The following is a 26,248-nucleotide window of genomic DNA, read 5'->3' as shown; positions in this document are numbered from 1 at the left end:
GATACGAGATTCATTTTGCTGACGTATATAGTAATTGATCCATCGTCACATATTTCATATTTGTAGGTAACATTTCAAATTTTCAACAATCCAGCCACATAATACGATAAAAAAAAAACAAATACGCGAACGCCCTGACAAGGGGAGAGAAAGGCTTCAAACAAAAAGAAAAACGGTGTAAGAATTGTCAAAACCACATCATGTGAAACGGAATGGCATAAGGTGTGTAAAACTAATTTTGGGAATATCAATGGACCAGAGGTTCATTGATAGACAGCAGCACAGACGGGCACAAGAAAACAGAACCAAAACAAGATCGATTGATCGAAAAACTCAGGGGATCACAAGAAATGAAAACCATAGTAAAAGGAGCAGTAGTAGTAGTAGTAGTAGTAGTAGTGGTGGTGGAGGTAATGGTAGTAGTAGTAGTGATGGTACACAATCGAAATCAATTAACTAGGATAAACATGAACGAAGAGAAGATACGTAACTATTATAGCGCAAGGTAAAACGAAGAGCGGGTGAGCCGGGTACTTCTTGGGTGGGGAAGAAAAGAAAAAACGACAGAGGCAAACGAAAATCTTGTCTGCAAGCAAATAGGCCGGTGAACGTCTTGGTTGGTTACATGACAAAACAAAAACAAAACTACGCTTGGCTAAAATTTTTTTTTTTTTTTGTTGTATGAGGAATGTTTGCTCTCTCTTTTTTTTTTGTTCAAAAGGTACAAAAATAACTACCAATTCCGATTTAATGCTGCAATTTGCATTCCGCAAATCGGCACACCTAATTGATTGTTTTTTCTTTTTTTTTTAATTACTATTTCGTTTGTAAAATGAATATGAAGAACAGAGCGATAGTACGGTGTCTGAAGAGACAGCGAGAGATAGAGAGATAGGGAAACAAAGGGCGAGGGGAGGCGGGGAGGATATACTCTAGTCGCTTCGGTATGTAATCTCGCATTTGTTATTGGTGGAGAAGAGTGTGTACACTAATGATCGTATAGGCGGCTAGGCAACACAGGGGATGGGGGGGTAGGGACGTGCGATCTTACCTTGCCGCGTCGGATCCATACTATTTGGCATCATTGGTTGTCCAGGGGGCTAAAAAGGGGCAAGTACAATTATAAGTTAATGTTGGCAGCACGACGGAGCTCCATTTATTGGATATTTGAGCTACACTGGCATACTTACACCATTGAAATCGTTTCCAATTCCTTGCGGCATTCTCACTCCTGGCCTGGGCCCGGGCGGATATCGGGGGCCACCCATGAACGGCTGGAAAAGCGAACAACGAAACAGGAAAATTAATCACACAATTAGGCTTTCTGGAGAAAAATTAAAATGAAGCCAATGTTTGGCAGAATCCAACAAAAAATGTGCGAAGCGAACAATAATGAGCCGGTTCCCTATTCGATGTTCAATGAGAAATGGATCAATGTGTGTGTGTGTGTGTGTGTGTGTGTGTGTTTGTGCGTGATGGGCTCGTTATTTTATGTATATAATATGAAAATATCCCCCCGTTTGGTGGACAGGCTTGAAGTTTGCTATTACACTTATCGAAACATGTAACAATCATCGCAGGGTTTCTATCTCAGTTTTTCAGTTCAACATTGTAACACTATATGTCAACGGCATAAAACGCTAATCCTACATTGTATATGCAATTGAACCTTGTTAACCTTTTCCAACACGGGAAAACTGATTTTTAACTTAATAAAATCTTAACTCGACTTTGCAAAATGCTTAGTTGACGGAGCTGTCTAGCAGCTTGTTTATGCTGCGTGGTTCGATGTTATACTGTTTAAAATTTGAAAATTTTCCCGTTAACTGAATGATTTGATATAATTTTCTTACTAAAACGTCGTAAAACTTTTAAAGATAAGTCTGTTAATTTTATAGGCCTAGGCCCTGCCAGCTCTGGCTTTTTTACCGGATTTTATAAGTAGCTGGATACTCAGTCCAGCCATTCAGTTAGTCTGACATGTTAAAAACAGATTTTCAAATCCGTAAAATCCCAACTCAACAATGGAAAATAGTTAGTTGATGGAGCTGTTTTTGTCACAATGCTTAAATGCCGCTTATACTACTTGGATTCGCACTATAATTCCCCTATCATATCAATTGATTTTTATCAGTTGGGGCGGTCCGATGGCCGAGGCAATAATGGCGCCAATCTTCAAACGGCAGGACCGGGGTACAAATCCCATCCAGATCCGCCTCCTAGTACGTAAGGTTGACTACTTTACTACGGGGAAAAATTAAGCCACGGAGAGGCAGAAATGGCAGGCCGAGACCTCTCGAGGTTGTACTGCCAACGAAGAAGAAGAAGGATAGCCAGTCCTGCATACGGGAAGGCGGTCTGGATGGGATTTGGTCCCCGGTCCTGCCGTGTGAAGACCGGCACCAAGGTTGTGATGAATTGCATATACGATGTCGAAATAGTCTTTTATGCTGTAATGTAATATTACAATGTCTAACTGGCATGAGAAACCCTGTAACCAACGCTGCCAGGTATTTCGTTTTTAATTAATTCTTATGAAAAATTGGCAACACAGTCCATGTTCGAATGAAATGCTTATAACCCATTATACCATTGCATTGAACTGTTATAGCAATGTATTGAACTGCTTTAAATGAGAGTAACATGAATGAAAACCCCCAAAATTCTCTCACAATCTTCTGTGAATGATGTATGATATGCTGGGGTGACAGTAGAACAGAAACAAAACAAAAGAACACACACACACGCAAAACAACACGCAATAAACACGCGTGAGGGAATGAATGAATGGTTAGAAGAACGGACAGACAAATAAATTACACAACATTTAGCATAGAAAAGGAGAGTGACAGAGTATAATAGAAACACAATTAAACTTTGGACATAAATTAAGAACAGAGAGAACACGTTCGAAACACAGAGACGATTCTACGGGCTGTAGCATTCGTTTAGCATTGGGAAAATAGAAACAGGAGAAGGAACCTTCTGTTACTGAGAACGGAGTAGATCCGGCTTTACGCGTAGATTGCTACTGAGAAACGAAACGAGCGCGTGGATGAACATTTAACACTCAGAGATAAAAGGAGATTAAGTGTGCATTTTTTCTTACAACGTAACATGAAACACATAACGAGCGACAACGAACGAACGACACAACATTAGGAGGGTGATAGTTTCAAATCAAGCAATTCAATCATCAGGCATAAAGAAAGCTCTCAATGAGAGGGAACAACGATAAAGTTTATGAAAAAAGGATATGTAATGAGATTTCAATTTTAATCAAAGATTTGGAACGAAGTTTATTGGCCGAAATTAGCCCGATGTTGCTGTTAACTCTTTTCTTCCTCCTGTACGATCATACTCTAACCTCCCCTTTTCTATGTTTAACATAAATGTTTATAAATCTTTAAAGATTGTGAAACCATTCTATTGCAACAATTGCCCGCCAGTGGACAAGCATCCAAAATCGGATCTCGAAAATGCAGCTCTGTTCTCGGCCAAGTGATCGGTTCGATTCGCTTTTCTTCCCACAACCACCAATGCGGGTACAACAAAACCCCCGGGGGGGGGAGGAGACCGAAAGGCTCGTTTGTCGCAAACGTCGCAGATATACTAACCTGACCGCTCATCAATTGTCCATGCGAGTTTGGAGGCTGTGGATGTGGGGACTGCTGACTACTAGGGTGTGAAGGTTGTGATGGCCTAATGGAGGAGTTCTGCAAAAATAATCAGTAATAACGACACGACACATTCACGAAGAGAAAGAAAAAAAAAAGGAAGACAACGCAAAACAAAACACAGGACCACAACACAGGAAACAACCAACACACGTACATCGGGGGCAAGGGGGTTGGAGGGGGGGGGGAGGCAAGCGCTTATTAATTGGTGTATTTATTTTCTTTTCTTTTAATTAATTGTAAGCGCCCAGGGATTGGGTAGAATAGCCAAAATTAAGAACAACAACTTTCTACACAACACAATTCAACACAATTATCTAACCGACAAGCACATCCATGCGTGGTACAATAGGAAATGTACATTTTCGCTTTACAGAAAGATGGTGAAATCATATAAAAATACAAAATTACTAAAACTATCCTTGAATACGATCGTTCCAGGAGCGTCCCATGAGCGCTATTAGCAACGGTGTTTATTTGTGTTCATTTTTACGTCAAAATTCACTCGTATATTACAATCGCATTCACCGATTACGTGTTTATTTTATTACTTTTTTTATAATTTATTAATTACTGTCGTTTAGTAAATTAATCATTGAAAATGTGTGTCAAAACAATAAAACTGAATAAACGGTCAATTTTAAGATCATATTTCTAACCGCTAGGAAGGAAGGCCCAATTCAGTAATTGGTCCGCAATGCATAGGAATTTACCGAATACTCTCAATATCAGCAATCCATTCCGTCCAGTTTGAAAAAAAAAATACATTAAACTTTACTTTTTAAAGCTTTTGTTGAATTGAGATCAAATAAACCATAAAAACAAACATAAAGTAAAATGAACACCGTTGACAACCACTACGAACGTAACCCGAACGATCCAATTGATGGATATTTCTGATTATTGTTGATTGTACGCCCAAAATCAGTAGAATAAAACAAAACAACAACCGTTAAACATCGCAATTATCAAAAGCAAATCGTATGCAATGTTCTTAATATGTTAGAAGAATACTATTAACTAATAAATAAACAATATAAATTATTTTTGGGTAAACTAAAACATTTTGTGTACATATTTTTACATATGTTTTACAATAAATCATGAGTCGAGAAACTTTTACACAATTCTATTATTTTACAACGGACAATTATAAAAGACATTTCTTCAAATCATGAGGAGAGAAACGATCCAAAAGTATTACTTTTTCTTCACAAAATACATGCATGAAGGTGGAAAATTTTGTCAAAGAGATCAAATAATTCCTACTCCAATCCGAACAACTGCTAAGGCTACCCGAAAACGAAATCAAAGCGTACAAAAACGTGTTATGAGACACACAGCAAAACGCCAGTTAGCGAATAATACGACGGCACCGTTAACATCCTTGCGGTTACTACAAGATGCTGTTAAATTTTGCTAAATTGTGCCACATGGTACTTGTACTGTCACTATTTGTTGCGTAGTAATGCGCACCAGCACCACGTGGCAGGAAGTAGTAGTATGAGTGTGTGCAGTAGTAGAAACAGAAGAAAACCCACTACAAAAAGAATGATCGGTCGGTGGGTGGTGAAAATGTTTGAAAAATGTGTTCTCGCCCGTGTGAGATGTTTACGGTGAATGAAGAGCGACCAGAAGGAGGATGAGGTGGTTGGTGGTGCCCATTGCGATGCGGCGGCGGTGGTGGTAACTTACCGGAAAGAAGCCTGAAGGTGCCATCGGGCCGCCGGGCATCCCTTCGTTTGGTGGTAACTGTCCCAGTGGGCTTGGAGCGGGTCCGGCATTGTGTGCTATTCCGTTCACTCCGTACCCTGAACTCACGAAACCCTACAATGGTAGTGCAAGATAAGCGATGGTTAGTAAATGCTGTAACGTGGAGAGTTTTTAAAACTAAATTCGAAGGGTAAAACCCTTTTGCTTCAGCAATACGGCCAGGCCGTTCTTTATGAATAAAAAAAACCCTTTTTTGCTTTACCTAAAGCTGGGGTTGCAGAATTTATTTAACAAAAATTAGTAATTATTTTGAAGTGCAAACATAGATAAATTGAAACGGATGAGTTTCAAATAGCCGAAGTAACTAATAAAGTCGAGAGAGAAATTTAGCTTCAACCCAATCAGTATGGAAAGTCTATTAAGTCTGTCTTCCTCCTGTTGTGATAGCTAGCTTTCTTCATCATTAAACCGTGGACCCCACACTAGTGGCGTCCTGCTGTAGTGACGTGGACATCTCTTACTTCATCTCTACCGGAAGCCTACGTACCCCTACAGCGTGCTCGACCGATCAAAAAGCGCAAAAGCGACCGTGTTGCCCTTCAAAATCGCTGGCCCGCCGTCACACAATGAGACCGCGCCAGCGCGAAAGACGCTTGACAACGAGCCTACGCGCTCCATTTTCTATCTTTCAATTTCCCTTCCGTTATGCTACTACACCGTATCTTTGCATTGGAGAAATTTACAGTTTTTCGTTCGCTTTTCCTAGCTTTCTAACGGTTGACCACCATCGCGCCCATCACTCACCCGGCAGCGTGAGCGGGTGTCTTACGTACTCTTCCACTGCACTGTAAGATTAATGATCGACTATAGCACAACGAGCGGAAGAGGAGGAGAGGAAGAAAAGAAATACGCCAGCACGCCGCCGTGGCAAAGTTGGAAAGAGTTACTATTATTGATGAACCACCTAACGGAAGTGGAAACGACTTCGTGAAGACTCGCGTGTTAACTTCAGTTTCGAATGTAGGCTTCGATGCTTATCTTCTTAAGCTTACTTTCTTAAATTCTAAGACAAACAAGATCAGTTGATACTTACGTAGTCATGAAATGCTTTGGCCTCGGATGAATGTTCGCAGGTGTCTCGTCGTTCCGGTGCCGCACAGTAGAGATCCCAAAAGACGCACCACCACGAATGCAGGAAGCCCGGAGGTTCGCCTAGTGTGATGTTTTTCTCCCATCGTATCTGCAAAGTACGCGGCCACAGTAACGATGGAAAGATGCAAAATGAAGGCACGGAACATGGATGCCAGCTCTAAGATGTACACCAAAAAGCCGGCGAAGATCATCGCTCGTCGCGCGTCTACTTACCTCAGATAAGAATGTTTGTGCTGCTTTCGATGCTCCTACGTGTAATAAATATTCATATACATAAAGTGCAATTCTGTGAAATGAGATGGAAAGAGAAGCACAAGAGAGAAAGAGAATTAGTCAAACGAACGCACAACACTCCACCAATCGGACACAGAAAAGGCTAAGAAAACGTCGACGAACAAAAACGAAGCCCTACTGCGAACTTGTGGCAAAAGTAAGACGTCCATCACTGGAGGATGCGTCCCCATCGATCCAGAGAGGAAACTCACATCTGAAAATCAGCGCATTAAAACAATACATAATTATCCTTCGTTATCTCCCGGTTTCACGCATTTCGCGTCGAACCCGGCACCGCGTTTCGTGAGCACGCGGATCGACATTATCGATCGGTGTTGGGTCTGCTCTTCTGCGCATCTCTGGCGGCGGCTGCAACGCATCGCAAGAAATGATGCTCCCCATTGCAAACTCCCAATTAAAGGAAATACACATCAACTGACCGAGACCCGGATGCAGTAGGCCTTTTCTACCCAGGGTCGTCGAGTGATAGCGCTCGAATGCTGCCGGGGATACGAGAACACCGCCGTCGCAGTGATTCGACGATGATCCGACCGAGACTCTCGGGGAGTGGACTATCGAAAAAAAAAGAAGCAAAACAGAAGACACAATCACATCCACAGCGAGATGGCATGCGGATGATGGATCATGGAGCATGACGCTTCTTCTTGCAGAAATAAGCTAAGTAAGCTGAAGATTCAGAAAAACGATCTTATAAAACCGTTGGCTGTACATACAACGTACGACGAGAAACGTGTACCAGATAATCTGAGCTATGGTTGAAGGACTCAAACGTTCCGGGAGCGTTCGTCGCCGAATGCCAAACGAGGATCTTTTCTTTATAATTCCAGATTTGTAAATATTAACTTCGGTCACAGTTGTCAGCATCAGTGTTGCGAATTTGTATAACGTATCACAACCCTGGAACGATTCGGTGGTAGAGGCGACAACGGCGCCGGTCTTCATACGGCAGGACCGGGGTTCAAATTCCATCGGGAGACCGTTCCCCCTTAGCGAAGACTGACTATCCAACTACGTGGACTATAAGTCAGAAATAGCAGGCAGTACCTTATTAAGAGGTCGTTAGGCCAAGAAGAGAGAGGGAGATTACAACCCTTGTACGAGTTTTTAAAACTTTACAATGATCTTTTATATCCAAAAATTAATTTTAAAACTGTAACGCATGTAAGTAAAAGCATTCACATCACTATATCAACATTTTCATTAGATTCTTCTGCATTACATTTAAGTCTTTTTTATTTATCAATTATTCTTCTTCGCGACTTAAACCTCTTATCAAATTAATAGGTTTTTTATGAAATCATTTTTATTCTCCCAATTTTTTAAAAACTCAAACAAAGCATTATTCAGCAAAAACTTGGTTTACCTTGGTTTAAAGACACAAGGGAACGATCGTTCCGGTGTAAACCGGTTCATTTTACGTGCAGAAGATTTTCTAAGCCTGGTAAACTTTGACACTAAAATGAACCAAAATGAACCCAAATGATCACCATTGCCATAGAATTCAAACGATCCAGGGAATGATCGTATCTAAGTATAGCTCTTCTATTGTCATACGGCTTTCAGTAGCTGTAATATGGCTGTAATTAGTCGTAGCCTTTGTATCTTAAAAACCGTTTAAATAGTTAGAAATTTATGAAATTTATGGAAATGACCGATCAAAGTGCCGAAGAAGATGAACGGCATTGAATTAATTGTTACTATCTATTATTTATATCTGAACAATGAACGATCCGTCATCTCAATCTTTACCCAAACAGACGAACACATAAAAAAGTACTTCTGAGATTTTTTATAGCTTATATATGTGAGAATGATATAAGTATGAAGGCTTCACGTCTTCTTCTTTCTTGGCTTAACAACCTCTTAGGTCATGCCTTCCATTTCTGACTTACTAGACTTGTAGATACCACATAGTTGGATAGACAGTCCTCGCTCACTATGGGAGAACGGCCCAGATGAGACTTGAACCCTGGTCCTGCCGTGTGAAGACCGGCACCGCTGTCACATCTACCATCGGGCCGCCTCTACGACTATAAGCCTCAATGTAAAATTTTGTGAATTGTGATGTACAGAATTTATTTTCCGCAATGCTCGATAGAATTTTTGAATATTTTTTACTCCATTCTGTGAGCAAGTCTGCAGCGATCAACCATTCCCCGCCGGTCAGTCGTTTATGTTGCTTTGTGAGATCCAGGATTTTGGTAGTCGTCTTGCGCCCTGTCTGTGACTGCTGCTGCTGTTTGCCGGTGGTGTTGTTCAGACAACGACGTCGACAATCGTCGTTAGTCGCTTATATTCACCCCAGAGGAGTTTTTGCGAATAAAACCACACAAAGATGATCGACCAGCAGCGGATAGACGTGGCTGATCGTAATGAAAATGACGATCGGACATCAAGAAAGCCACGAAGAAAACCAGCCAATCCGTCCAACACCATCGGCGTCGAGAAGGAACCAACTGCCAGCCGCCGGAGAAGAATACAAGCGATCGAGGCAATAGGTGGGGGGAAAAAAGTATAAAACAGGTTTTTGGGCGATACGCAACACCTCTCGGGCGCGCGCGCGCGCTTTGCTTTTATTTTGTGTTGTACCCCCACGGTGGCAGCCGTATGTAATATGGTTTATTTTTGCAACACTGCGCGAGGCTTTCGCGTCTTATTTTTCGCGCCACATCAGTTCCCTGGGGAGTGGGGGGAGGGGGGCTGCTCACCTGTGCATACACAACGCAAGCAAACTACCACTTACATACCGCTTCTATATAGATCCACACAAATACATAGTTACAGAGGGACCTGGGGGGGGGGTGGGGGAAGGGGCAAACCCGTGAAGAGGGAACGAATGAAGTGGGGGAGAGCGAGGCAAAAAAAAAATCCTCAAAAACTCCTCAACCTCAAAAAACAGACGATCGAACATCGACGAGCCCCAATTGCGTACAGCATAGCAGCAAACAACGGCAAGGGAGAAGGGAAGAAAAGGCTGTTTGCATTTCTAGGAAACAGCTATCTCGGCAAGATTGCGCTGAACCGATAAAAAATGGGACAATTTTTACGCAATTGAGCAAAAATGGATCGTCAAACAATTTTTGGTGAGGATAAACAAGTAGACTAAAGTCGCACTTATCAAGCAACTTCGCCGAGAACAAGCTGGCTGATGTAATTTATAATGATCGAGAATCATTTCAAAACTGACTTTACTCTGGAGAGCATCCAATTTTTATTACTTCCAAACGTGTTAAACCATCGTCGTCATGCGATGTTGTGGGGCCACCAAACATATATTTACGTAAATATGTCCCCGGATATGGGATCGCGGGCGACTCGCGGACGAACAGTGGAGCGCCGCGCTATTGCTTATCATGTGCTTTCGTCGCCGTTTGTTTCTGATAAGGGCAGCGTATGGAGGGGGGGAGCTCTCCCCACACGCTGCAGCATTATTAGAGGGCATAGTAGATATTAAGTACTTTCATCGCGCGTGCAACCCAAATCACGCGCTCCTCATTCCGAACTTTAAACGTCAAACGGTTGTTTTTGTTTGTTGCGTTGCGGTGGCCGCGAACCTTCGCGGTCTGCGCGCGGAAAACAGATAAGACGGCACACACACACACGCGCGTTCTCCGGTAGAACCTTGAAATGTGTACACAGAGAGCATCGGGGCGACAGCTTTGCGTGGATGTTGATGATGAAAACAGGACACACGAAGCGACGTTAGGAATATAATTATCATTGCGATTTGTTTTAAGAAACCCACTGCTTAATGATTCAGGAGGAATGTTTTAACTAGAGTAAGCTAATTAACTGGCTCACAATAATCACGGCACAATATTCCGAAATCAAGCACTCTAGAGGCTGATGAGGCTGATTTATAGCAAATTATAGCAAGCAAAGTCCAACGTATGCGAAGTCCAAATTGACAGATTATTTAAATTCTAGTTAATTAAAGACGCTAGAACTCTACCTGGGTGGCCTGGAAGTAGATGCAACAGGGACGCTGGTTTTCACACGGCAGGACCGAGGTTCAAATCCCATCTGGGCCGATCCGCCATAGTGAGTCTATCCAATTATTAGGTATCAATATGTCTCATAAGCCAGAAATGGCAGGCATGACCTAAGAGGTCTTTAGGCCAAGAAAGAAGAAAAACTCTAGCAGGTACAGAGGGCTCTGTGGGCCGGCCCGGTGGTAGGAGCGACAGCTGTGCGAGGCTTCACACGGTAGGACCGACATTAAAATCCCATTCGGATTGATTGAATTTAGCATCCAAATACGTGGTATGACTAAGTCAAGTAGGCTAGAAATGACAGGCAGGATCTTAAGATCTGAGATCGTTTGGCCTAGAAAAATGTAGAAGAGGTCTAGCAAGGTCTTAATTTACCTTATTTCATCTTATATCTATTCTTTTACTGTCTCTCAGTTTTGAACATATTTTCCCAATGTTTAAAGAAAATTCCATCCCAATAATAAAACGAGTATGACTAAAGCCGATCACATAATCTGACTCTGGATTGGTTCCCACGTAGTAACGCGACTAACTCTCCGGTTACGTACAAGCAATCAGCAATCGTAAGGCATTGTTAAGAGGCATGGATGAATGGTATTAGTCATTATAGCAAAATGGATGTTACTATACAGCGTTCGTAATGGGACATTGTTTAGGATAAGTATTTTTAAGGTTTTGTGAGTAAGAATTGACTGCCGAGGCATGAAACATGGAGTACCCAGAAGATGGAACGAAGGTATTACAGCTGCAACTATTTGCTTAGCGTCATAGACCAGAGACGTAATAATAGTCGGAGTTCTTTAAGTAATGTAGGAAAATACATAAAATTCTCCAGTTAATTCTTCAATTGCGTCCGAATATCTCATCAAAAGACTTGTGCGCTTCGTTTAGCTTAGAACCTTAGTAATGTAATGACCGATATGGCGCAGGGACTATTCCAAACGACTGGTGTAAAAAAATCTTCAAAATCCAGTGCTTAGTGAATATCATCTTGTACGCACATACTGGACGTGTGAGATATGAGCAAGACATAAGGAAAATCTAATCATTTTTGGCCTACAAGGATCTTCTTCATCTTCTTCCTAGGCGCTACAACCTCGAGAGCTCTCGGCCTGTCATTTCTAGCTTTCTCTGACTTAATTTTATCCATAGCAAAGTAGTAAGTCCTACGTACGGGGAGGCGGTCCAGATGAGATTTGAACTCCGGTCCTCCCGTGTGAAGACCGGCGTTGTTATCGCCTCGGCCCCAATGGAATGGAATTAAAAAAACGGAAAGCAGTTTCACAATTCACTTTGATGATTACCCAGGATTAATAATATATAAAATCCTTTAAAACTAAAGAGCAAGCTATCTTTGGAAAGTAACTGGGAAAACGGTGATAATGAGCTCCAATTTCTACCAAAGTATATTTTTAATGCAATTTTTTTGTTCACTCCATCTAATAAAATCTTTCATAAAAGTTGCAAATCCTTGACGAATAGAGATATTCTACTTCTTGAATTCCACCACACCATCAACACCGGTAAGCGGAATCGACCAAACTGTAACAGCTGGTAGTGTAGGATAGAGAGAGGCTTATCAGTTGTTTTGATGTTTCACAACGAATTCTTACCCTACCTTTCTCTCCCCTTTTCCCTCCTTTCCTTAATCTCATCCTAGGTTACAGCTGCGATAGGGTCTAAACCTTTCTTTACCTTTTGCTTTCTCAAACTTAAGCTAAACTGGGTTTCAAAAACCAAAAATGCTAAAATAAAACATCTATTTTGATGAAATCGTCATTAAAATTGACAAAAAACTACCATCAAAATTCGATTTCGACATGAGCTTTAATTTCATCGAAGAAATATCGGTACCATTCTTATTAAAGCTGTACCGTGTGTCTCTCTCGTGTTCCCAACCAACTTCACGTCCCGGTGTCTACCACCCCTAACCACCAGCACCACCACTACGTCGGGAAAAACGTTGTGGATTTTCACTCCAACCACCCCCATAAAGGGGGGAGCGAGAGAAAAAAAGAAGAAATATTTGTCCAGCTCCCTTCATTCTCCCGCCCCCGCCTCAACCACCCCAAACAAACCCGATCACCTGCACTCGAACGAGTTCGCTTTGAAGGACCATGTACGGTGGATGCGAGCCTCGGCGTATATCCTTTATTCTTCAACCCAACCACCTCCTAGAGTTCTCGTATCCTTGCCAGGATAGTCGCCGAAACGAGACTCTTCTCTCGCTCACGGGAAAAGCTTCGACTGTACGGTGGCAGCGACAGAGAAAGAGAGTGGCCTTATATACCACAACGAGCCATACATATGGAGGCGCTGTGCTGTATACCGAGCGAGACACGGTTGTTCGCACGGGGAGCTACGGTGACGGAGCTGGGGGCCACCACGGGTTGATTGTGGGAGAATCAGGTTAGAGTATGTCACAAGCTTTGTCGCCGCGGCACATCCTTCCACCACGTTCCTTCGACTCATTGCGATACATTCGACCCGGCGACGCACATAAGGGAGGAGAAGAAGATAGTTACAGCATAATTTATGTATCCCTCCTCAGTCACTCACTCACTGGCCCTGGGTGAGAATATGAGTAGCAAACAACACACGGTGGCAGCCGTCGTCCTGCAGGTGACGTTGCTCAACTCTATCGCGCGAAATGAGTTCCTTCGACATAGTTTTTCAACGAGGACTCTCTACCGTACTGACTACCACCGACTAATGCCACTCTCTCACCATCATCAAAGAGCTGGCAGAGAGAAAGTTGTAGCTGGCGAACTCATTCCACCCACCCGAAACACTGTTTGATTCGTGTGCCATCATCATCGTCATCGTCAGCAATCCCTATCTATCTGCTGACTGGTTGACACTTCCTACGTGGGAAGGTTATTCAACAACGCACAGGAAATCGGCATACATAACTCGGCGTACAATCAGATTTCTTTGGATGGACAAAAATATGCTGGTGCAGCAGCAGCAGCAGCAGCACGAGTGGTTGAGATTCGATCACGGGTAAGGACCACTGCACGCTCGGGAGGGCCGGTTATGCTCGTCGTACCGTGTGGTCAATCTGCAATCGATCCATCAAACCAGGGCTCATTTCGTACCCTTTTTACTACTGCAACGAAAATGAATCATTTTCGACTGCTTTCTTTTGGAGATTCGTTTTAATGAATGCCATGCCGAGTATCGCTGCCGTAGCGCGAGGATTAGGATCCCCGATTCTTTGATATCCATTGATGCGCTCAAATTTACTGACATGAGCTGGATTTTGTCCAAGTATTTACTTAGCTAATAACATGTGTAAGGATCGAGTTAATACAAATTGAAAGACTCAATGAATTGTGATATTCCAGTGATGATCATTTAGGACACAATCATTCGTATAGGTTAAAATCATGAATTGATAGTAATATTTAAAATCCAGTCCAAGTTTTTCAATGAGGAACTGTCAAAAAATTTATAAATATATGAAAAAGAGGACCCTCACATTACAATTATTTCTAAAAATGCCACAAAAAATAAGCTCATTGTCTTTAAAAGAAGAAATAAGATCAGACAGACACCCAAATCCTACAAGTTACGGCGACCGAATGCGCTTGTGGACTGGACTGGAAAAGACTTCGCCACACGGTGCAGAGTTGCCACAAGCCGTACGACCTCGAAGCACGTCGTCAGTTTGGGACGTTTGTTTATCGATCGAGAATCGGCCAATGTATTCCGTGACTATGCTGCTGCCGCTTCGCTAGCTGCTCATACAGTACGGTCGCACGTTGGTCGCGGGAGGACCGAATAATCGAGCACATTCGAAAGCAATATATGATTGGTCCTCCGTCGGTACGGTATTGCGTCTGGGAGCGAATGTTGCAACGGTGGGGTGGTTCACCCGTGCACAGCACACGGACCCTGCGCACGCCGCCCATCGTCATCATCGTCGTCGTGCGTCCTCTGCGTCATATCATCGGCAAGAGACAAGTGTGCCTTCTCACACCAAAGGGGGTTGGTTTTTTCTTCGCGATGTAAACAAACGCCTTTCTAAGCCCCGTGCAGTGGTGCGGTCGCCAAGGATAACCAACCCCCCTCTCCGTCCCCCACACGATCCGTGCTGTACGGTGACCGAATGATGACTTTTGGATGGCAAACGACGACCGTCGTTGTTACAAAACACACGCATGAAATACGGCAACCTTCTCTCCAACGGAGTTCGCGAAACGTGTTGGAACACATTCGGAACTATTGGTGACAGAGCGGCGAAGCCAGAGGGGGAGGGCCAAATGGGCGAGGTAGGCTCATGACCGTTACACAACAGCCATGCCACCTTCACCATCGCCTTGCTTGGAAGAAAAGCGGCAAAAAAGCAGCGGTTCACGAGGGAAATTCCTTCGGCAACAAAAATCGGAGCCAAGAGAATCGTCAAGTTTCCGTGAGGTTGCTGAGCGCTGTCTGCTTCTTCCCAGCAAAACAAAAAAAAATAAACCCCCGCTACCCGACTCTGACTACGACGTCATAACTTTTTGCAACCGGCAGTGGACGGTTGGCCGAAGGAGGCAGAAAAGTAACACAACGAACGAGGCAGAAAGAAAAGTACGGATATTTATAGGACGTCCAGGGATACAATGCAATGCACACAACAGCCCCAGCTACTAAACCGTGGCACTAGTACTGCTGCCCAGGAACGTGTTTCTGCTTTGGCGCCAATAGCGCATATGATACAATGCTGGTCTTAAGAATATATAGGCAAGAAAGATATATACGCTTCTGATTATGATTTAGCTAAAATTGAGCATCATACATCGACCGGGGTATTATATTTTGTTCAACATTAAATGACGGCTGGCCCACAATTCTCGTGATCTTAACACGTGTGTGGAACAGCCGATATTGGCATCAGCCGCTTATGACGACTTATACGACTTTTATCAAACATGATGATGGTATAAGCTACTTTAGGGCCCAATAAGTACATTGTGCGACTTTGTAGATCCCCCCCTGCTTTTTGTCGATGACCAGTACCAGTGATGATCGCGAAACAAATCGTACAGCATTCATGGTGCGCCCTTAGGACGTGTATTGCTCCGTGTGGCCGAAACAAGGGGCAGACAAAGAACAAGAGATCGAAAACCAACCAGACGTTCAAGGTTGACGAATATGCGTACTTGGACGATGGAGTAGTGTGCTGCCGTGCGATTCCTCTTTGCCAGATTCAAAGTTTCCCTATTCTTTGGATGCTTTTTGTGCCACAATGCCGTGTCCCTGGTGGAGAATGCATTAGTAACAAGGAGAGCAAAGGTTTCGAAAGCCATCATACTCACAGCTAATGACAGATATGAAAGTCATCGATAGGAGGGAATTTTAGCAATAGTAATGATCTTAAGAAGAAGAATGACCATTGAAGAAGTTATATGATCAAATACTAAATTAGTAGCATTATTTAAAAATTTAGTAAAAAATAACAGGTTTCTCCTGGACTTGATCTAAGACCTAAGACCTGATTCTAAGACCTAGACTAAGACCAGTTTAACACCATCTTAGGATTGGTCCTCAAAAGGTTCTTTTGAGCAAAAGAATCTTATGATCAAAGATCACCGATGAAGTGCGTGCGCCTTGAAAATAAAAATTGACTTAGTTTTTCAACATGGCTAGCACTTTTTTTTCGTAAAGAACGGCCGGGCCGTATTGCTAAGGCTGGTTTTTTCATGAAAAAGAAGTTGAAAGATGAACTCTTTTGAGCCATTGCAATCGGCCTGAAGAGTCGTCTATGTGTTTAAAATCTTTACTCGTAACTCTTTTAGATTTCTAAACCTCTTCTTTCGTGGCCTAACGACCTCTTAAGGTTATGCATGCCATTTCTGGCTTACTAGACTTGTTAATACCGCTTACTTGGATAGTCAGTCCTCCCTATGGGGGAACGGCCCAGATGAAATTTGAACCCTTATCCTGCCGTGTCCAACGCTACTGTCCCATCTAAACCCAGATAAGGTTAAAAATCTGAATCTGAATGATTGAAGACTTCGTATTTGTCATTAGAAGTTCTAATTTAGAGGTTCTAATTTAGAACCCTAAAATGTACTTAATATGCCAATTTTTGACTTCCATGACTTTATCATAACGTTCGCTGAATAGTCAGTCCTGCTAACAGTACAACCGTCTGGATGGGATTCGAGACGTCATTCGGCAGCGTACAAGACCGGCACCTCAACAACTGGGCTAATGGATCCTTCTTTATTATCTCTTTATTTTTTAAGGAAATCCCAGTTTAGGACGCACATTTCGCACGTCTCAAAAAAGAACTCATTTTACGTGTTTGAAGGCTCAAAAGAAGTACACAAAACTCATGCACGATTATTTATTTCAACCAATTAACCAATAACCAACAGATCCAATTTTAATACTCTATTTGTTCAGCAATTCTTACCGACTTCTTACAGACAGACTAATCATTGGTCTGCCAATGGTCAAATTCAGGCTGATGTACTGATGTACTGACTTTAAACAGGACGATGGAAAGTGATCTATTAATTCTGTCTTCAGCATTATAGGCAAAGTTAGACCATACATTGCAGTGTTGAACGACTGTCGATCCAGGCAATTTTGCCTAATAAGACCATTTTACATGTTTTCCATGGTCCCGTTTTATCAACAGCTGTCAGTATCGCTCTGCCTAGCGAAATTCAAAGTTGATCAATTAACTGTATGCGGAGCTCAGCATAGCCAAAGGCTGGTCTGGACTTGTAGGATATCGATCTGATCAATTTTTCCTGTAATTTTTCGAAAAATGTCAAACTTTTTTACGCAGTTCTAAATAGACAAAACTAATGACTTTCTGAGAAGGATTCGATATACGAGTTTTTCAAATTCTCCTTCCATTTTCCATCAATCTGAAGAAATATAACTGGGGAAAAAATGTCTTATCATGGACTCTCATTAACAATACTTACTTTTCCCTAGCTTGTGCATCTGACGGCACCGCTGTCCCTTTGCCTTTTGCATACATCTTCACCCACACTCGCTGGCGCACTGGCGGTCCGTGTAGGTTTCCTCCTTTCGAAGTGTCGAGGTGGCTCCAAACAGTGCCTTCTGTATTTCCTTTTTACGATGCCGATTCGGTCGGTAGCAGCAGACGAAACAAAAACCGCTTCCACCAATAATTAGCCGATGCACCTGCAGCGATGCGTGGTGCTTTGGCCCAGACGCGGATCGTTCCCCTGCCTTCTCGCGCTCACTCACTCACTCACTTCCCCTTTCGCTTTAGCTCTTCGATCACACAACCGACTCACAAATACACGCACGCCCGCGCAAAGCAGTATCGCAGGCAGCACACGTTCATGTGGCCCGCAAAAAAAACGCAACCCGGCAAAAATTGATCCTCAACCGTGCGAGGAATGCCTGGCCGGCCACACCGCCTCACACTGTACTCGCCTCGATCAGCTGGGCGCGCTCGTCACTCCCGGACTAGATCCGTGGCCAACAGACGCCGCCAGATGACGTTGAGGGTGGAGTTATTCTCCGGCTGCTGTGCTCACGGTAACAAAATCACGTTTTCACCCACACACACGCACGGGCACTAGGACGACGATAGAAAAATACACTCACGCAATATGCGTCCCAGGATAAAATGGTAAATGTGATCAATATGCGGTGGTCACACGCACCCAAAAGTAAGAAGATCACGAAGATACCACAATGGGTTGATTTTCTTTTTTCGATTTTTTTACACACATTCAACAACCACGCACGCACACACGCTCACATCGGTGTGAGCCGGGTGATGTTGCACCGTAGCGTAAAGCAGTAGGTAGGTTTGGTTTGCCGCCGATTGTTTAACGCACAATTAGTTGCGGGTAAAATTTCACAAAAATCTTCTATTAACAATTTTCACCCACACACTCTATCACAAACACACACAAAAACACTTATGTCTCATCGAGCGCCGAAACGCGTCAATCGAGCCAGCTGCGGTTCTGTTCTGAAATGAGAGAGATTTATTAAATATTTTTGCGAGTGAAAGCATACTCGGTAATTAAACATAGGCGCGTGCTTTTGATAAGCAACCAATTCATGCTTTCTGTAGAATTTCACCCAGCAACAACAACAACAACGCAAAAAAACGCGTCAATTGCGCTGTACATGAATCGGACGTCAGGTTGCACCTAAAATTCCAATACCTTTTCCCAGTGCGTTTACCAAAGCAAAAAACCCTCCCAAATAACAAAAGTCACACAGAGGCAACCGAGGCAACAAAAAAAAATGCGCGCACACACACACGCAGTACTCCATACACCGCGGGGACAGCGAGCGCGATTATCTCGCTCGCTGAAAGACGCTCTCACGCACACACGCACGGCAAAGTTGGAAGGGTACGCAGCGTAGGGCAAGAAGAAAAAAAAATGGTAATAATGGCTGCTAGGGTACACCATCGCGCTTCGCTTCGCGTACCCCGTCGCGTATAGTGTGTTTGTGTCTGTTGACGGTGTTTTGTTGTTACCATGGTGAGCGTTTGTGTTGGTGCATCCAACCTAATTGTTGATAATAATTACCGCTTACACGGCAAGCGAGCGAGCGAGCGCGCGCGCACACACACACACACACACACACACACACACACACTCATAACCATCTCCCTTCGTATGTGCATCGCCCTTCGTGTGCGTACGCGGCGCGACGTGTGCGTGAGAGCGAGCGAGAGAGCAATAAATCGCGGTAAAGAGAGCGTCGAAGGAAAAAGGGAAACGCAGTCTACGGGACCTTTTTCCACCGAGATCACGATGATGATGATGATGATGATGGTGTGTTCGCCGTGCTCTCCATTAGTTCTTTTCTTTTTCATACATACACCACCAACGTCAAGAAAAAAAAACGAAACGAAAATGTTGAACAGTACTGCAATCGTGGAACATTTTTTCGCTTCTCACTGTGCGTCAGAGTGCAAATACACACATGCAGGAAAAATGTGTTGAAGGCGGCCTATGCCTGCGCGCTGTGCGTTGTCGTTCGGGACAAGAATTACGATGAGACGACAATATAGAACGTCGGGTTCCAACGATAACTATGTTTCACCGATGATGAGCCGTTTCCGAGAGTCACTTGGAGCACCATGTTCGCCACACACATCGAGATTCTTCCCTCGCAACACTTGATAGGAGAACTACATCCGAGTAGTCCCTACACACCACCGTTCATCAGCATGGCACACAACGAACGAACAAATTTCACACCACACGCATGGGACACTTGCTTGTGTCGCTTACAAATTTCCACCCTTTCTAGTACAGGTTTCCATCAAAGACACACTCCTGGCCCATGGCGCGCGCACACACACCCATGGTAAAAAAAGAAAATGCCCCAAAAACCACACACCGCACACGAACGCACTGAAATGCAGCTCACTTTGGCTTTCCACACACAATAGTCAGCTCATCATCAACGCTCGGAAAAGTCAGGGAAAATCGGCAGATCCTCGGACACACGGAGCATAACCCGATCCCGCCGATAAAAACGCAGCTGGACGTCGCTCTTTCACACACCGTGCTGCTGCTGCTGGACGACGACAAGATACTTCTGCTCACTTCCGTCGTTGTGATGCGAGTGTGTCAGGAAGCTTCGATTCGGCGCACGAACACTATCACCGCCACCGTTGCCTTGTGCTCTTGACGCCTGTTCTCTACCTGTATCCGGGCATGGTGGTTAATGGCAGGCCTGTCACACACGTTACATCTACCCGGCGCAACTAATTCCTACGTGCGCATGGAATAGATGGTTGGATTCGAATGGGAAGAACGGTTAATTTTTAATTGATAAAAACATGGCACAAAACTTATCTACTGCGATTTTGTTTGCTAGGAAGAGCTATTTTTTAAGTATGGACTACTTGGTCGAGAGCTCAGTGCGATAATCTCGCTCGAGAAAATCGCTGCATGTCTACTTGAACGATTAGGTTTAGGTCCAGTTTTGTACCATCCTATTAGGTCCAGTTTTGTACCATCTTTAAAAAAAATAGAAACGAGTATCAAGTCAAGGAAATTAGAAGTGATAGACCAAAACCTTCCGAGGTCGCAGTACCAAAAGTAGCAGAGTTTGCTAATTCTTACATAACTTTATATGAGATTTTTACGTGCGAATTCCTGTGAAAACCTCAAACTGAAATCGCCGAAAATGTTGGCCTCCCTGTAACTCTCTCTCTCTCTCTCTCTCTCTCTCTCTCTCTCTCTCTCTCTCTCTCTCTCTCTCTCTCTCTTTCTCTTTTCTGTCACTTGCTTTGTGTTTGTGTGTGATGGTGGCTTTGATATCTCGCTTCATGTACCCTGGTGTTATTACATTACACGTCAAAGCGATTTGACAGAAGTTAATATGGAGGAGAAAAATGAATCCGGCTCGACCTATTTACATTATATCACTATCATTATATTATTATGGAAAAGTCGAATTATTCCTTTGCTACTATCACACGGTAAGCATGGTATTCTCTGTCAAAAGGAGGGGCGAAGAAATTTTATTTATCCAACAATTTGGAGTGCAAAATTTGTCAAAAAATCTTTTTAATTCAACAATGAACCATGAAAAAACATTTTAAAAAAACATTACAACCGTTACACGATTTACCACCTTTCGAGTTTGACAACCCTGAGCCCGGGAACGCATGCTACACGCACACATTTCAAACCCTTCGAAAGACCGGCCTCAATGTGACAGATCAAAACATTTTCTTCGGCCGATTTTGTCCCGCATCCAACCTTGCTGATACTAAATTTTAAGGGAAAAGGCTTTTCCAACCTACCCTAGTTATTGTTTTACTTTAAAAACGTGTATTGTTTTTCGTAATATGTTTTCACATCACAACATAGCACGCATTCTCTCTCTCTCTCTCTCTGTCTCAGCAGACTCCGAAAGCTATTGCATGAATGTACAGCGCACAGAAAGGTGATGGCAAAAGCCATCTAGCTATCCATGATGTTGAACGCACACGTGCATAAAACCTTCGATCCGGACGGGTGCACACGTGTGTGCGTGACATATTTACCTCTTAGCCTCATTACAACGAGTGCGTGTGTGTGTGGGGGACTGTAAATTAATAGAATTTCACTGATTTTCAGGCGTCAACAACGACTCCGCGAGGGTAGTTTCCACCGTGCGTGTTATTTACTCCACATCACCCACCCTCAGTCTTCCCTCCCACCTTCCACCGACGCGCTAGTTCACACTCGCCAACTGCCTTTCGCCTTCTCAACACTAGCATACGTTCATGTACCGCGCTTACGTTCGCACTTTATGCGCTCTGCTCGCAACTGTTTCGACAAATCGCTTTTCCCTATTGTTACCAACCTGTAGTGGCAGCGCGTAGCAGCAGTAGTTGTAGTTGTGCGATTGCATCACGAGCAAACCTCCTACACCAATCATGCGCTTTTATTGTTCCGCACGCATACAAACGCCATCTCGAGCGAATGTTTCAGCCACAAACTCCAAGAGAGTACGCACCAACACTACACCGGTGGCGATGGATGCTTGGATGGATTTCATGCTTGGAGCTGGAATTTTTTTTTCTTCCCCAATATATTTCATGGACATTTTTCTTCATTACATGTTGCTGCTGCGCTTCCACTGCGTGTGACGATTAATCTCGCGCACGCACACAACGCCGCAGTAGCGCTTTATGTGTACATTATGTGCACGGACAAGCTGCACGGAAGAAGCAAAGGAAGACAAAACAGCGATGAAGCTATGCGAATGAAGGGGATGAAGGGAACACGTACAGTGATGTACGAGTTGGTAGCAGTGAACGAAAAAAAAAATACTTACATTACTTAAAAATAAATTACGTTATTCATTTGAAGAATCGGAATTCGACAACTGCTAACTAAAATTTGTTAATAAGTTGGTAAATGTTTGAAGAAGATTTCTTACAAAACTTTGCAATTGAAAACTTCCTCAATTATAGCCTAAACTTTGTTACAGATTTTTAAAAGTTAAATTGAAACGGAATACTCAACATTCTATGGAAATTTTGATCACTTTGTTTGAAAATAAAGGAAACCCCACGACTTCAACAGTACAAAATCGAGTAGAACAGATCGTGAGGATAACACCAAACAACTCATTTTGTAGAGCGGATTTAAATCGTTTAAATGGCCAGACAGTTAGAGACGAATGATGTGTAATCGCTCTATACACTTAAAAAAAATTAATTTGATAGCAGAATCAAACACGACCATAAACATCGATGGGAATCCCCAAAACGCTAGACACGTTTGCCATATTCTTGAACACAATTGTATGTATTACGCTTGCACACATAGTCTCGCTGTGGTATGTGGTAAATATAAACGTGTGTTGTAAAAGATAGAAAAAAAAACACGCTGTGCCCGAGAGGGTGCCGGCGAGAAACCGAAAAATCCCGGATCTGCTGTAGAAAAATCCAAAAGAAAGCAAACGACCCCAGAGAGAAGATGAGAAAAATTGATCGAGAGGAGCTGCCACACCGATATGTTGGTATGCGTGCCGTTCTAAACACTGAGCTGTTGGTGTACGGTGCTTTTTTCCCTCTGTTTTTGCCATGCCGTGCAGCTCATAATGTTTAGCATGTATGTGTATGGGTGTGCGAAGGAGAAGGAGAGACAAGGTGGCTACAAGAATTTTACCCATATCACGGGTGGAAAAACAGCAGGCGCGATGGCAGGCGAGAAGGAAAAGATAAAAAAAATCCACACTTTTCCTTACCCTGTCTGACACACACACGCGCGAGCTACCATGCATTTGACCGCCTCATCGTACACAGTACGAGCTATTAAACACGGGTACGTGTACCACTACACATACACGCTCTAGAGCAGAAATAAGGGTTGGTTTTCGTTAGGGGCAGATGGCAGGAAAGGGACGTATTTCCGTATTTTTTCCCGTTCAAGGTACACGAGACCAGGCAATGACGTTGACGGTAGTGGTGGCCGGTGGTGATGATGATGACTATGATGATGATGCGCGGGCAAATATACGTGCTGGGAGAGGGAGATGAGGGGCCAACATGAATATATAAAAATTGCTACAAATGCGAGCATCACACCAACACCAACACACAGACGCCCGGCTAATGACAATTGCCGAAAAGGGGGTAGGAAAAACAGGGTAGTGACCAGGGGTGCGCGTGACAATGCGCTGGTACTACCTGCGGAGAGTGAGCGAGCGAGGCGATGAGCCACAGGGGTGAGGCAGAAGAGCAAAGCAAATATCACCAACGGCAACTGTGCGTGCATTAGCATGGCTTGCTCGGGATGTTGTACTACTAGAAGCAATAGAAAGGAGGACTTTGACAGAAAATCGGACAAATTAAATTGTTCAAACGAGTCTGCTTCAGCATGGATTTGCTCACTTGGTTGTTTTCTTTTCTTAAAAAAACATTATTTTGCATTATTTTTTTTTAATTCTATTGTTAGGATTCATATCGTATTTATATTTTTTATTTCTTTTTGAAATATTTTGCTTTCTTGTTCTATTTTCACGTTTTTGCTTAGTTTCAATTTTAATTTTGGTCGTCTATTTTCTAGAAAGTTTTTCTAAAAATTTTCTAAATAGCAAAAAAAAATACATTTTGGGGTTTTTTTTATGGAGAATAACATAAAAATGACAAGATATAATAAATTTGAATTCTTATCCCCAAATCCTTCAAATGGGTGATACCCCCGGTGCGGAGAAAATCACTTGCCCCAGTACTCATTTCGATAGAGACGCAAACCAACTCTACCAAAGCATGATCATCAAAGACGGATGACCACGATCAAAGAATTCCCCCCAGAAATGACAACAACAAGAAAGCCCCAGTCCGAGGAGCATAAACATCTGTAAAACGCACGTTCTGGCGGGCGCTCACAGAAGGACACAGACGCGGGAGAGCCTTTTGCGGCCCAGGTTCGGTTGTATATAAAAAGGGATCGATACATAAAGCTGCATGCACAACAGAACAAATGTGCGGTCGGTTCGTTCTCTACTGTTCCTTCCGAACGATGCTTTCCTGTAAGGGGGGTGTGTGTGTGTGCGTATTTTAAGCCTGCTGCGGACTGCGTTTATCTGCTTATCTATCCACAATGCTGCTCGCCACTTTCCTCTCTCGAACAGGTGGATTAGTAAGGGTGGATGGCCAATGGGGTGTGTATGTTAAGGGAAGGTTCCTACAGTTCTTTTCCTGGAAGTTTAAAGCACTGTAGCACTCCTATTTCGCGGAAGGCATTTTCTGAACTTTCTGGATGTTTCGAACGAAGTTTGGCATGTAAACATGCCCGGAGCGTGACATATGGGGCCAGCCGGAACCCCGTGAAGGGTTTTGATAAGGAAAGTTTCATGTAAAAACCGCACTGAAGTTTGGTCTAGGTTGGCTAGGAATGGGGCTACAACTTGCCTCATTGCTCCAATTGGCAACTTTTGTGCCGGTTTGATGTATCGCCCGTCGAGCTTTCCAATGTGATACAAAATTGCATTTTTATCTACTCTTCCATATCATTCATTCGTTCTGCATACTGCGTTTATCTCGTTTACTTCGCTTGCTCTAGTTTGTTTTCTTTTTCATATTTAAATCTGAATATTTTTTTATTATTTATAGGTTTTTAATAAAAAAATTCTCTTTAATATTTTTATATGTTCTGTTTGATTGTTTCTCTATTCTGAATTTCGGTTTTCGTTTTAAATGCATCAACGTACCAAACTTTTCACACTTTATTAAATGCTTTCACCCATACCGAGTTTCCCCTGTTCAAGTGCAACTTAACTCTTATAGCATTTTTTCAATTATATTTTTTAACACTGTAAAACAAAAAAAGATGAGTTCAGTCAAAAAGTGAGGTAAAAATAAAACACAACCAAAACAACTAGCCCGCCAGCCGACCAGCCGACCAACATTGCACGCATTTTCATTGTGTGCACAAAATGGAAATACATAAGCACACTGGCACTTTTGTCCACCCGCCCCCAGGGATCCCTTCCCACCCCCTTCCTCCCTTCCACTCCTCCCACACAGGTCTCCGGCCGATTTTCACTTCTTCCGATTGTTGGGCAAGGCATTTTTCCTGCCACACTGTGATGTTTCTTTCTTGCCGTTCCTTTCTTTTGGCTATGGCTATGGCTGGCTGCGTGAACGATATGCACCAACACATATGCACGGTCGGTGTCGCTCATCTCGCTCGCGCCCGCAATACTCCCACAACGCCGATGAGTGTTCTTCCGATGGGAACACATTTCAATCGGAAGAGCACACCAGAGAAACGACAGTTGTATGTGTGTGTTGGTGGTTTTTGGTTGCTTACCGAAATGTGTAAAACCTTCTCGTTGCGTTTAGTTCTAGAGGCGATTTTGTTAACCACAACCCGAACGAACAAATGCCATAAAAAAACCTCTTTTGCTACTCCTACACCAGTATGATAACGAGCGTCATAATTATTATATCAATAATAG

The 26,248-nt window shown here is 43.2% G+C and overlaps 1 protein-coding gene across 39 annotated transcripts in view; it reads right to left on the bottom strand.

Annotated features, from left to right (window-relative positions):
* Positions 1 to 26,120, bottom strand: part of LOC118507282 (single-stranded DNA-binding protein 3) — a 38,465-nt gene extending 12,345 nt beyond the window's left edge. For 4 of the 39 annotated variants that reach the window (XM_036045626.1, XM_036045625.1, XM_036045621.1 and 1 more), the window contains exons 1-8: positions 20,344 to 20,406; positions 17,758 to 18,785; positions 6,756 to 6,828; positions 6,484 to 6,630; positions 5,373 to 5,504; positions 3,618 to 3,716; positions 1,191 to 1,274; positions 1,052 to 1,100 (exon numbers count right to left, since the gene is read on the bottom strand). In XM_036045626.1, coding sequence (XP_035901519.1) covers positions 1,052 to 1,100; positions 1,191 to 1,274; positions 3,618 to 3,716; positions 5,373 to 5,504; positions 6,484 to 6,630; positions 6,756 to 6,828; positions 17,758 to 17,813 — 640 coding nt within the window. In that variant the 5' untranslated portion in view covers positions 17,814 to 18,785; positions 20,344 to 20,406. The other 35 variants (XM_036045623.1, XM_036045593.1, XM_036045620.1 and 32 more) reach the window with 31 other exon arrangements.
* Positions 26,121 to 26,248: the final 128 nt, after the last annotated feature.

The sequence above is a fragment of the Anopheles stephensi genome, chromosome 2, assembly GCF_013141755.1.
Source record: "Anopheles stephensi strain Indian chromosome 2, UCI_ANSTEP_V1.0, whole genome shotgun sequence".
Taxonomy (NCBI): Eukaryota; Metazoa; Arthropoda; class Insecta; order Diptera; family Culicidae; genus Anopheles; species Anopheles stephensi.
This window is presented reverse-complemented; position numbering and strand designations above follow the sequence as displayed.